General features: G+C 42.0%; 1 protein-coding gene across 3 annotated transcripts in view; it reads left to right on the plus strand.

Annotated features, from left to right (window-relative positions):
* Positions 1-13125, plus strand: part of ADAMTSL1 (ADAMTS like 1) — a 362288-nt gene that overhangs the window by 220237 nt on the left and 128926 nt on the right. For all 3 annotated transcript variants that reach the window (XR_006889167.1, XR_006889168.1, XM_046664981.1), the window contains one exon: positions 9406-9616. Coding sequence is in view for 1 of the 3 variants with exons in the window: in XM_046664981.1 (XP_046520937.1) it covers positions 9406-9616 (211 nt within the window). In the remaining 2 variants the exon portion in view is untranslated. The remainder of the gene's footprint in view (positions 1-9405; positions 9617-13125) is intronic.

The raw sequence follows: 13125 nt of genomic DNA on the forward strand, positions 1-13125 counted from the left end.
TAGGCCTCTCAGCAGAGCTAGCTGGGAACTATTGTATACATATGTGTAGATTTGTGTACACGCATTTATGTCTGTTGATACATCTATGTCTATGTAGGTATCTGTTTGTCTATCAAGAATCATGAGTTCACACTTGTTTCAATTCCAATCCAATTCCACAAGGTTTAGTCTAGTCTTCCCACTTTCTGTATTTGTCACTTCTCTGTCTGACAGTAAGAAATCTGGCTGCCATTCTCCTCCATGTATTTATGCATTTGTTCAATTCTCCCTGAAGGTTTGATTCCTGGCTACCCTGGTCCAGTGCTGAGCCCTGTCACATGCCAATGGACCACTCCCCACCCAGCCTCAGGCTAAAGTTCAGTCCCCACAAAGAGGAAGAAGGGAGGAAAAGCCACTTAGGAAGTTCAGCTCCAGGCATGCAGCGCCCCCTTCCCTCCACTCGTTGTACTGGACCAAAGCTGAGCCCTGGGCATCCCCACCCCACTAAAAGCTCAGCTCAGACTCTAATGGAGGTTTTTAATCAGAGAAAGTAAAGGGACTAGCTTTGCAATTAGAAGCTTCGAGCTGTGGATAAATGGGAAATTAGGAGATGTGCGGATAAATTAGGAGCCACTAATAATAGTCCAAAAACCTTAAAGTGGGACAGGGTCCTAGACAATGTCCCAGTTGGAGAGAGCATTCTCTTTGCCCTTACTTGGGCTTTCTAGAGCTGGCCACGCTCCATGGTGTCTGATTTATTATTGCCTGATTGCTGTCTACCTCCTGACCTCAGAGCCATTTTAGAGGAAATATCTTTGGGGGACTTTAAAAAATCATGGAATAGAAATGTCGAGTTGGAGGATCACATGCAAGTTTAAAGAATGCTTCTAAAAAATAACTGAAATTTACAACGATGTCCGCCTCCTAACAAAACCTGCATTTAAAATTTTGAGTAAAAAAAGAAGCCCTACTTTGCTGCAAAACCCAAGATAAGAGAAGCTTCTTAGGGCATAATAGCTTGAGGTGGGGAGAGTCTGCCGTTAGAAATTCTGTACATTTATACCAGCAACAAATAGTGACTTGCCAGAGGAAACGGCCATTACCTTCTCTGAAAGCATAGGGGAGAAAAACCTTGGCAACTCACATAATCAGCCCCTGTCCAAAGGAAGGCAAAAATTCCTCCTTTTGTGTTGCTAATACAAACACAAGCTGCTAAGAAGTGCTAACAACCATGGGTTCTTGATGCCCCACATTATCTCTGATGGTCACCTTTACAAAAAGCAAACATGTGCTTGGGGGGACCACACTCTGCCTTTGCCCATTTGGCTGCCAAGTCCCACTGCTGCTTTACTGAAATAACAATGCAAGTGTATTCATAACCCTGGGTGGCATCAGAGTATTTGTTTCTGTTATTTAGAAATAGATCTGTCATTTTGTCATTTGTCATTTTCTGAAGTTATAAGCACCAGGGATCCTAGAATTTGCATCTCAGATCTACTCTATACTGCAATATTCATCATCCTGACCCTAAGAAGAAGGGTAATATAATAATTAAGCATGCAGGAGCCAGGCCATCTGGGTTTGAATCCTGATTCTCTTGTTTACCAGCTGTGTGACTTTGGACAAGTTACTTGACCTCTCAGAGCCTCTGTTAAGTCACCTTGTAAAAGGGGGGAACTTATAGTACCTTCTTCATAGGGTTGATGTCATAAATGAGTTCATATATGTATCCCACATCTTGAGTGAGCTTAGCCCTGAATCCTGCTAGGACCTCTGCAAAAGAGGCTGGGATGATGCAGAGCTGGGGCTTATAAATCCACAGTGCTGGCCTCTGTGATAGGGAGCAGCCCCATTCTCAGCACCCATGTGTCCGAGTCCTGGTAGATGTGGATGTGAGGAAGGTGGCATTGACATCCGTATGAGACCTGGCAGCAGGCAATCTAGGCCTAGACTAATTAATCATCTAACTTCTCCAGACCTCAGCTCCTTGTTGTTAAAATGCAGATAATAATAGTACCTATCTCACAGAACTGTGGAGAGGATTATAGGAGACAATGCTTTTAAAGCAACTAACACAGAACCTGGCTCATTGTAAGCTCTGTAGAAATGTTAGAATCTCTACTGTTATTGGTGATAGTGTGTGATATTAGCTAGATTGCTATCACATCATGGCTTATGGCTCATAGCTAAGGGCCTCTGCCCAGCCCAAGGCCAGGGGATGGCTCGATCCAGGCAGAGTGACAGTACCACGGTCCAGTAGGCTGGGCTTTGGGCAGGACTCAAACACCATCAGGGACACAAAGTCAGAATTGGGAGACCAGCACTAAAATCTAAAATCCAGTTATAAAGACAGGCCAGCCCAAGTACACCTGATGCTGAGCAGGGGTCAGGAAGATTAATTCCAGCCTTGGAGAGGTAGGGGTAACCCTCTGTCTCCTGCCTGCCCTTGGTCAAGGGTCACTTGCTCAGGAGCTGGGCAGGCTCCAGCCTGAAGTGACAGAGCCTCAGCTGTGATGTGTCGGCTCCCAGAGCCTTCCCTGCAAACAGGCATTGACAAAAGGGACAAGAATGTGGAGAAGGGCTGAGAGGAAAGAAAGGAGTATAAAAAGAGAACACTGGGGGAGCCAGAGTCTCCCTAACAATTTGGCCAAAGGCCCAATTGAAGCTAAACACCTTAAGCCTAGAAGCTGAAGGAAACCATAGTGACCATGTTTACCATCCTCCTTACACAGGGCCACGATCCGTTAGCCAAAACCATTGGGGCAGCTGTGTTTTGGGATTCAGAATTTTTTCTATTTTAGAAGTATGTTAGGATTACTAAGACATAAATTGTATTACACCCCTAGTAAATTCTGGGCGAAAATCCTGTAATCCAACAGGCTAATATTGCTGCAGTAAAATGTGTAAGTATTTACACTAAGTGGGATGCAACCTATAAAGGCATCATGTCAATTCAGGTCCAGTGCTGTCAGCAAAGAGTTTGCACCACACCAAAGAAAACATTGTGGTGTTCAGAGCTTTGGGGACTTTGGAATTGGTGGTGGCAGTTGTTGAGTGGACACAGCTGAGATGGGTGACCAGCCAAAGGTGCACACACATTTCCCTGGGGCTCCACTCGTTTGTCGCCTCATCCTTACGGGCCGTCTGCTGCGCTCCAGGCACCGTGCTAGGCACTGAGGTTACAGGGGTGTACTGGTTTGCTAGGGCTGCCATAACACAGTACCACAAATGGAGTGGCTTAAAACAACAGAAATTTATTCCCTCACAAAAACCAAGTCTGAAATCAAGGTGTCAGCAGAGTCATGCCCTTTGGATACCTGTAGAGAGAGCGCTTCCCTGCCCCTTCTGGCTTGCGGTATTTGCTGGCAATCCTTGACATTCCATGGTTTGTAGATGCGTCACTGCAGTCTCTGCCTCGGTCATTACATGGCACTCCCCCCGGGTGTCTCTCTCCCCTCTTATGAGGACAGTTGTACTGGATTAAGGGCCCACCCTGCTCCAGTATGACCTCACCTTAAGTGATTACATCTCCAATGATCCTATTTCCAAATAAGGTCACATTCTGAGTTACTGGGGATTAGGAGTCTGACATATCTTTTTGGAGGATACAATTCAACCCATAACAAGTGATAAACCAAAACAGACACAGCCCCATGCTCTCATCAAGATAATTAACAGTTGAGCCGGGTAGTCAGATTACAAGGGCATTGAGCACAGCAAAGGAAACAATCAACAGAGTAAAAAGGCAACCTATGGAATGGGAGAATAAAGTTGCAAACCGCATATCTGATAAAGAGCTAATCTCCAAAATATACAACTCAATAGCAAAAAAAACCCCTAATAATTCAATTGAAAAATGGGCCAAAGACTTGAGTAGACATTTCTCCAAAGAAGACATAAATGGGTAACAGGTATATGAAAAATTCTTGATGTCATTAATCATCAGGAAATGCAAATCAAAGCCACAATGAGATATCACCTCACACCTGTCAGGATGGCTATTATCAAAAAAATAACAGACCACAATTGTCGGTGAGGATGTGGAAAAGTCCGAACCCTTGTGCACTGTTATTAGGAATGCAAAATGCTAGAGCCACTGTAGAAAACAGTATAGGGATTCCTCAAAAAATTAAAAATAGAACTACCATATGGTTCAGCAATCCCTGTTCTGGGTATTTGTCTAAAAGAACTGAAGTCAGGATCTCAAAGAGATATTAGCGCTCCCATGTTCACTGCAGCACCCACTATTCGCAATAGCCAAGATGTGGAAACAAACTAAATGCCTATCAGCAGAAGCGTGAATTTAAAAAAAATTTTCTATATGCCTATGGTGGAATATTATTCAGCCTTAAAAAAGAAAATTCTACAAATCTGTGACAACACAGATGAACTTTAAGGATATTATGCTAAGTGAAATAAGCCAGTTACAGAAGGATAAATACTGCTTGATTCCACTTACACGAGGTGTCTAAAATAGTCAAATTCATAGAATGGAGGGTGGTTGCCAGGGGCTGGAGGGAAGGGGAAATGAGAAGTTACTAATCAACCAGCGTGAAGTTTCAGTTAAGCAAGATAAGTTGCAGAGATCTGCTGTACAAGAGTGTGACTAGAGTAAACGGTATAGTAGGAGAATTTTACCCAGCTGATGGCTTTCTCCCTGAGAATTAACCTTTCTAATGAAGGCAAAAAGATGAGTAAAAGTCAAACAGGCAAAGTGGAGGAAGAGCATTATTGCCCTCACCCTCTGATGCCTAGACCAGAGCTCCTCCCCCGTCAGCACTGGACTTATACAGAAGCCAGGCCCCAGAATCCGAGGAAAGGCCTGTAAGTGTCTCACAGGCTGCCAGCCACAGCCGCTCTTGTCCCCAGGCTGGCTCCCTCTGGCCTGTAGTCCCTCCCTCAGGAACAGCCAAAGGTACAGAATGCAGGCAGGCGGCTATCAGCAGCCGGTCAGCCCCAAGGCTCCCAATTGCAGCCTCTACAGAGGGGAGAAGTCGAGGTGGAGTTTCTGTTTTCCCTTTTCTGACCAAAGTTGATTCAAATACTTTCAACCCAGAATCAGCAAAGTGCTTAATACACAGATAGCTTCCGCTGACCTCCTCTCTTGAGAATGTAGTGTATTTTTATCATGGGTAGGCAGATATGTCTGGTTGGTGAGTTTCTCTGAGCAGTGCTGAAGTGGCCTCATGCCTGCCAAAATGCTTCTGCTTCAAGGTCCCAGGGACTGAATTTCTGCCAGAGGTGGGGACAGAAGAGGTGTAGAGTCTATACAATGTCAAGTTGTAACCTTGGCACAGCATTCGCTGTGTAGACAGCTCCTCTATGAGACAGAGGGGTCGTCAGCGGTGGCCATGGTTGTTGAATTTTATTCTACCCCCACAACATTTTAGTGTTTCACTTAAAAGTGGAAAACCATTCTTTTTTGAAGCATAACAGAAAGAAAAGTGCACAAATCCTACATGTAGGGCTTGGTGATTTTTCACAAAGTGGATCCAGATCCAGCAGCTGGATCAAGATCACATCCTGGAAGCCTTCCCCTCATACGCCTCTTCTAGTTTCTGCCCGCCAAGCATAGCCACTCTCCTGACTTCTAACAGCATAGATTAGTTCTGGTTTTTGAGCTTTATATAAACGAAATCACAGTATGAATTTTTGCACTTGTGGCTTTCTTCACTCAATTTTATGTTTGTGAGACTCATCCTTGTAGTTTATTCTCATTGTTTTATAGTATTGTATGAATATATCATAATTTTTTATCCATTCAACTGTTGGTGGACATTTGGGTTATTCCCTGTCTGGGCTATTATGAATAGTGCTGCTTTGAATATTCTTTTTTGTTTTGTTTTCTTTTTTTTTTTTTTTTTGAGGAAGATTAGCCCTGAGCTAACATCTGCTGCCAATCCTCCTCTTTTTGCTGAGGAGGACTGGCCCTGAGCTAAGATCCATGCCCATCTTCCTCTACTTTATATATGGGGCGCCTGCCACAGCATGACTTGACAAGCAGTGCTGGGTCCACACCCAGGATCTGAACCTGCAAACCCTGGGACGCCAAAGTGGAATGTGTGAACTTAACCGCTGCACCACCAGGCTGGCCCTGAATATTCTTGTATATGTCTTTTGATGAATATATGCACATTTTGGAGGGAGACTATATACTTGTATTGTTACTGCACAAAATTGGAGTTCTCTTGCCCAAGGCAGTTAGCCAATTAATTAGGGCATCGGCCTTTGTGAAAAGACATCAGCTTTATTCTTCAAGGTGGGCCTGCAGGGAGACAGGGAGTGTGTGCCCTCAGCTCTGTCTCCCCAATTCAGGATTTGGGGTGAAATTTAAGAGGTTAGGGAGAACAGGCTGGCATGTGGAAATGCTGATGGGACAGGTTTTGATTTGTGGGCTTCAAGCATTTATGGTAAGGTTCTAAAGATTTATGACAGGATTCTAAACATTGATGAGGTTCTAAACTTTTGTGATAGGGTACTAAACATTTATGATGAGGTGGGGGAAGAATTTTAACACCGGATCTTCCTGAATGAGAGACCCCTCACTTCTGCTGAGTCCGACTTTCAAGTTCTAGTCATGACTCAGTCCTTTGGTTCCACAGTCCTTTCTGGTGAAAATTTCTTCTTCTGCACATGCTCTGGCTACATGACTTTGCACGTTTTCTGAAAGACAATTCTTAATCACTCTGTTGATAAGAGACGGAGCCAGTTGAACTGGTCCTCAAGGGCTCATGGTTACACTATTAGTTGTCTATTGTTGCATAACAAATTTCCCCAAAACCTAGGAGCTCACAACACAAATAAACATTTATTACCTCTCACAGTTTAATAAGTGAGGAATTCAGGAGCCGCTTAGAAAGGTAGGTCTGGCTCAAGGTCTCCCATGAGGCTACAGTCATCGGAAGGCCGGACTGGCTCCAGCAGATCTGCTTTCAAGGTTGCTCACTCACATGACTGGCAAATTGGTACTGACTGTTGGTGAGCAGCCTCATTTCCTTTGCATGTGGACTTACCTTAAGACGGTCTGAGTGTCCTCATGACATGATGGCTGGCTTTCCCCAGAGTGAGCAGTCAGAGAAAGCCAAGCGGAAGCTATATCCTTTTTATGGTTAAGCCTTGGGTGTGACATAGCATCACTTCTGCCCCATCCTGTTCATTACAAGCGAGCCACTAAGTTCAGCCCATACTCAAGACTCCATCTTTAGAAGTGCAGAGTTGCAAAGAATGTAGGGATATATTTTAAAACCAAGAACCCACAACATTTTAAAGCTTGGAATTAACCCAAGCTAGGGATCTAAAAATAAGTTTATAGAAATTCACACAAGGATCTAAAAGAAAAATATTCAATCCAGCCTCCGCTTCTATTCTTAAAATTCTGTGAATGTTTATAGGACAATGTTCAAGAGGCAGCATGGTATAATATAAAGTACAAAGGCTTTGGAGCCAGACACACCCAAGTTGAATCCTGGAGTCACTACTTATTAATTATTGGTACTTGGGCAAGTCAGCCTCTTGGATTCTAAGATTCCCTCAACTGTAAAATTGGGGAAATCATTAGAGCTTATCTCCTGTTGTTGTGGAGGTAATTAAATGACATAATGTGTGTAAAGTGTCCTGTATGATGGTAGGTCCCTTCCATTTGCTAATTTATCAGGAAATTATTAACCATATACATCAACTCTCTAGAAGGTGCTATGATGAACCCTATGAGAGATACAAAACTCAGACACAGACCTTGCCTTCAAGAGGTTTATACTCCAGTAGGGCCTTTGACAGGAAAAATAATTGTAATACATTTGAGAGAATGATCAGTGTCTGGAGTGGGTATGGATACAACCCTTTAGCTATAGATCAAATTTGGAGGTATAGAAATGGAAGAAATTTTGAGGGGAAGGAAAGGACAAAAAGTATTCCAAATTAGGAGTAACAGCTTGAGTAAAGACAGAACTGGGAACCCAGGGGGCATGAATTTGAGAATAACAAAGTAGTTTGCTACAGATGTGGCTTAAACATAGGGTGAATGAGAGGAAGCCAGCCCTGATAGTCTAGTGGTTAAGATTCTGTCCTCTCACTGCCACGGCCCGGGTTCATTTCTGGTCAGGGAACCGCACAACCCATCTATTGGTTGTCATACTGTATTACTGTGGTGCTGAAAGCTAAGCCACTAGTATTTCATAACCCCTAAAGGGTCACCCATGATGGACAGGTTTCAGTGGAGTGCAAGAAGGTGAGAAGGTGGCACAAAAAGACTGGGCAGTGTTCCACTCTGCTGTACTCAGGGTCACTAGGAGTTGGAATCAACTTGAGAGCCCTAACAGCAATAGATGAAAGGAGGTAGTGGAAATAGGGGTTAGAAAAGTAGTTACATATCAGAGTAGCGGGAAGAGATTGAGGGAGTATACACTCAATTTAACAGTCTGACAAAAAACTTTAAGGCCACAGATTTTTTTAAACCAATTTTCAGGGTTAGCTAAGGAAGGTAGGCTGGCCTAGCTACTGAAGGATGTACTTGCCGTGTTTTTCTTGGCTAACTCCTATTTGTAGAATTTTTGTGCCTCACATTGTAAACAGAACTTTCTAAAACTGATCATTAAAGAACACTTCTGACTCAGAGCCCGAGCAACTGAACTTTTTCCTTATCATTCCCATTGTGGAGGCTGCAGCAACAGGGAAACGCAATGGGACTGTTTTTACAGGGTCTTAGCTCACTCTGTGTACTTCTCAAGACTTGGTTGTTTGGAATGGCCAGTTCCTGCACTCTGCTCATCCATATGTATTTGACTTCTACTTCCAGATAATGAGCCATCCTCTCCACCTATTTCCCCTCAAGAAGACTGATCTGTTTAGGAACCTTCACTTTTGTTACATTCTCCAGTCCCAGGCAGTGATGATATTTATACATAAGACAGAGACATTTCTGTGCTATGATGGAAGTTTGAAGGAAGTTGGAGCCAACAACCTTTCACTTTGAAACCAAAGAAAAACAAGCACAAATTTTCCAGTCTTGCTAAGAATGAGGACTAGAGAAATTAGCAGAAAGGCTTCTTCTAGACCCACTGTTCAATATGCAGTGCCCAAGCTTTCATGTGCTCAGCCTATGTCTTATGTAGCATAACCCCCCACTTATTTTGATGAAGTTTATATGTTCCATCAAAATAGACATGATTGTGACCATTCTTGATAATTTTGTGGGTAAAATTGGATGCTCCATTTTATCACCTTCTTTGCTTTATTCTAAATGAATTCTAGAACATGAAAGGAGAGGATGGGTTCTAGGCTTGGGATAAAAATCCCAGCTAATCTTGTGTTGAAATTGTCCACATTCCCAGTTAGGCGTCTTTACTCCATTAGCAACACATGACGTCACAGGAAATGTTCTCTGCACAGGTGCTCAAGGTGTCCTCTTTCTCTCTGATTTCTTCCCAGGTGGGAAATTGGCAAGTGGAGTCCATGCAGTCTCACCTGTGGGGTTGGCCTGCAGACCAGAGACGTCTTCTGCTCCCACCTACTTTCCAGAGAGATGAATGAAACAGTAATCCTTGCTGATGAGCTGTGTCGCCAGCCCAAGCCCAGCACAGTACAGGCTTGTAACCGCTTCAACTGCCCTCCAGCCTGGTACCCTGCGCAATGGCAGCTGGTGAGTTCCAGAGTTACTCACTATTGGAGTTTGTGTTTGCAGCAGTGATTCTGGACAGGGGACGGTCTCTTGGAGTAGCTTTGTCCCTTTAGAGGAATATTCAAAGTCTATTCATCCCTCCCTTCTTCGTACTGCCCCAACCGTCCTCAAATCCAGATCTTTTCATTACAAATACCACATTCTTTCTACTGTGGCACACGAAGTAACCTCCAAAAGCAACTCAAATGAACCATCTATTAACCTGAGCCTATTCACTCCAAAGTTTTCACCAGGCTAAGAAAAAATTTAAAAAATAAGGACCAGGGGTGGGTTTTCCATAAAATTAAATTTGTTCTGAATTCGTGCCCTTTCTAGTTTTTTGCTAATTAAAATTCTAAGAGATGAAAATACTAGCCACTGATTTTTCATTCTTTTTTTAAACATAATTACTTAGTCAAAAAAAGTTAGAAATCCTGAGTCAGTTACAGACTTCTAAAATTTTCCTTTATTTTCTATGAATTCCAAAAGCCCCAGAACTATTATTTGGAAGTAGCGGTTGGCAAACAGCAGCCCAAAGCCAAATCCAGCTCACAGCCAGTTATTGTAAATAAAGTTTTATTGGAACACAGCCACACCCATTCTTTTATATACTGTCTATGGTGGCCTTTGCACTACAAGGGCAGAACTGCATGGCTGTGATAGAGACCAGATGGCCCACAAAACCTAAAATATTTACTCCGTCCTTTCACAGAAAAACCTTGCTGACCCCACTCTAAAACATCCATTATAATAATACAAACACAACTATTTTATCATAAATCCTATTTAAAAATTAATATATATTTATCAAACTTTAGTTAAATAATCTTTTTGCATGCCTTTAAAAAACACAGAAGGATTTTAGATTATTTGGATAGAATCTCATTTTGCAATTTTCTCTCCATTAGGATATCAGATGTAGCTTTAAAGTGACAACAGTGGTCGCAAAAAGTAAACCTGAAAGGTGAGGGGGGCATACATCCCCGTTTTACTCAAACAGTTTTTCGCTCTTAAAAGTGACTCAATTAGAATGATAAATTATATGGTCATCCGGCTGAGAAGGAGAGAACATAGCAGCACCCTTGCCTCAGTGCTAAGAGAGGGGGCTGCCATTTCCACACATCTCCACGCTTTCTCACAAGCAGTTGGCAGAGCGCCTTCCTTCTCCTTGCCCATCTTGGGGCTGTGATTTCATTAAGTGCCCAAAGAATCAAATAGTAATGAGTGAGCAAAACGCTACAGTATAAAGCGTCCAGACTATGTATTTTCTTTTAGAGCTTAAATGTATCTGGCTAAGTTCATAAATTCCATGCTACTGTGTCATGGTTTTTGGAAGTCATGAGAATGTAATATGTTTTGAACATCTATGTACCAGTGTTCGGTTAAGAAATATATATTATTTCACACCTAATTGAAGATAATCCTTACAATAATCCAGTGAAAAGTAGGTTTTATTATCTTCGTTTTAGGTTTGAGGAAATTGAGGCTCATACAGGTTTCAAATTCAGGATTCCCATCAACCCAGTTTTGTGTGATCATTTCCACTATACCCCGTTGTCAGAGACTACTATGGCTGAAAGGACCCTCAGGGATTATATATAAGCCCCTTTGTTTTACGTATGATGTAACTGTGGCCTTGATATCACCTTGCCCAAGATCATAAAGTCTGGTCCAGAACCCAGATATCTTGATCTAATGCATTTATACTGTCACCTTTAACTGGAATGAATTCCTGACCTTAAACTGAACCACTAACTCATGCCAACCCTGAGAAAAGACCCAGAATCAGCTCAAATCAACCTCCAACGTTGTATTAAGTCCCTATATTATTAATTTGTGTTGCTGTTTGGTACACAGTAAGTTCTGGATAAACTGTTTATTGGATGACAAAATGAATGAATAGATCAAGAATACTGCCCCACATGCCCTGGAAATTCCAACTTTATATCTTACTGATAGGTTTGTTTCATGGTTATAGGTCCTAATGTTGACCTGGCAGTGAAACTTAGTGAAACGCCACCTCTTTTCAATAGCCACACATGCTGCTGAATAATGGCAGTGACCTATGATGTTTTTTTTTAGTTTTTAGAGCACATCCATATACATGACCTTTTTTGGTCTATTGCCACTACCACCACCCCCATGCCCAGTGTCCCTATTTGAAAGAGTGGATTTCCAAAGTGTCAATTGTTCTTCCATTTTCCATCTACATTAGGCTGGTTAAGACATGAATTTATTTCAAAAACTTTTTCTATTTCCTTCCATTAGGGGGAAGCTTTTGAGGATGAGTCAAATTTAAGTCCATTTTACAAATCAGGAAACTAATAGCAAACAGTTTGTTGAAGCTTATTCAATGAGCCACTGACTACCATTTATTAAGATCTTTAAAAAGCATCTTCTTTCATACCCAATACGTAATGATTGTGAAATATATTCAGACATAACAAGAAATAAAGAACAAGGAAGCGAAAGCCACCAGTGATTTTATCCTCTAGATAAAATCCCTTTAAGCATTTGGGGCATACAGTCTGTTTTAAGAATCCTTGGCCACTGTTAGGAATCTCTCTAAACCTAGAAGAAACAATAGCCTATTCTTATTGCATTATCTCCTAGAATCCTTCTTCTTTAATCAGGCTTTGTTAGGTAAAATAAGCTATTACTGACCACTTGTTAAAAGAGAGGAAGTCACTGTTTATGCTAGATGGTGAAATAAGTCAAGAGTAACTTAGGTGTCTCCAAGCTAGTTGGCTGTCATCTTAGGACACCAATTAGTTAAGATACCAGCTATTGACTATCCATTTGCCTGGTTGGCCCTCCGCTTCCTTGGCAGTCCTTGTTGGGACAAGGGAACCTGCTGTGCACTCACATGGTCTTCTCCATTTAGCTGCTTCCATCTACTGGAGGATAGTGCTAAGGTCTCTAATCCTTCAACACCCAGCTTACAGTCATTTTTCATATGAAAGAAAGGGAGATGGGGCATCAAATTCTTCATTTAAAGGGAAGCAGATAACAACCCTGATAGATATTGGCCTGTTTGAAGAGAGAAACTCCCCATTTTTGCTGTTTGAACACTGGGCTTCCGCTGACCTCATGCATTTGCTTTTCCTCCTGGAAAAGAAAAGCGTAAATTACATGAATTGTCGTTTGCCAGATAAGGAATGCAACCTCCTTTGTCCTTTATAGAGCATTTGCCTGACAAATGGGAAATGGCCAATATTTGCACATTCTGCAGTTCTGGAGAGGACTAGCCTGGAGTCCAAGTATTTACGTTAAAATTTTTATTTTAGAAACAATTAGGCAGAAATGAAGCAAAAATCCTGGCTTTGGTTTAGGGGGCCTTCTTTATTTCAGTTCTACTTCTTAATACTGCATCCCTTGGCTTTTATCTCTGGTCTTGTGTGAAAGACATTTAATATTTATCTTTATCAATTTAGTTTTAATATCTTGTTGGTTTGTGTTCAGTTGGCTTTTGAAACACATATTTAGTAATT

The sequence above is a fragment of the Equus quagga genome, chromosome 6 (genome assembly GCF_021613505.1).
Source record: "Equus quagga isolate Etosha38 chromosome 6, UCLA_HA_Equagga_1.0, whole genome shotgun sequence".
In the NCBI taxonomy this organism is placed as follows: domain Eukaryota; kingdom Metazoa; phylum Chordata; class Mammalia; order Perissodactyla; family Equidae; genus Equus; species Equus quagga.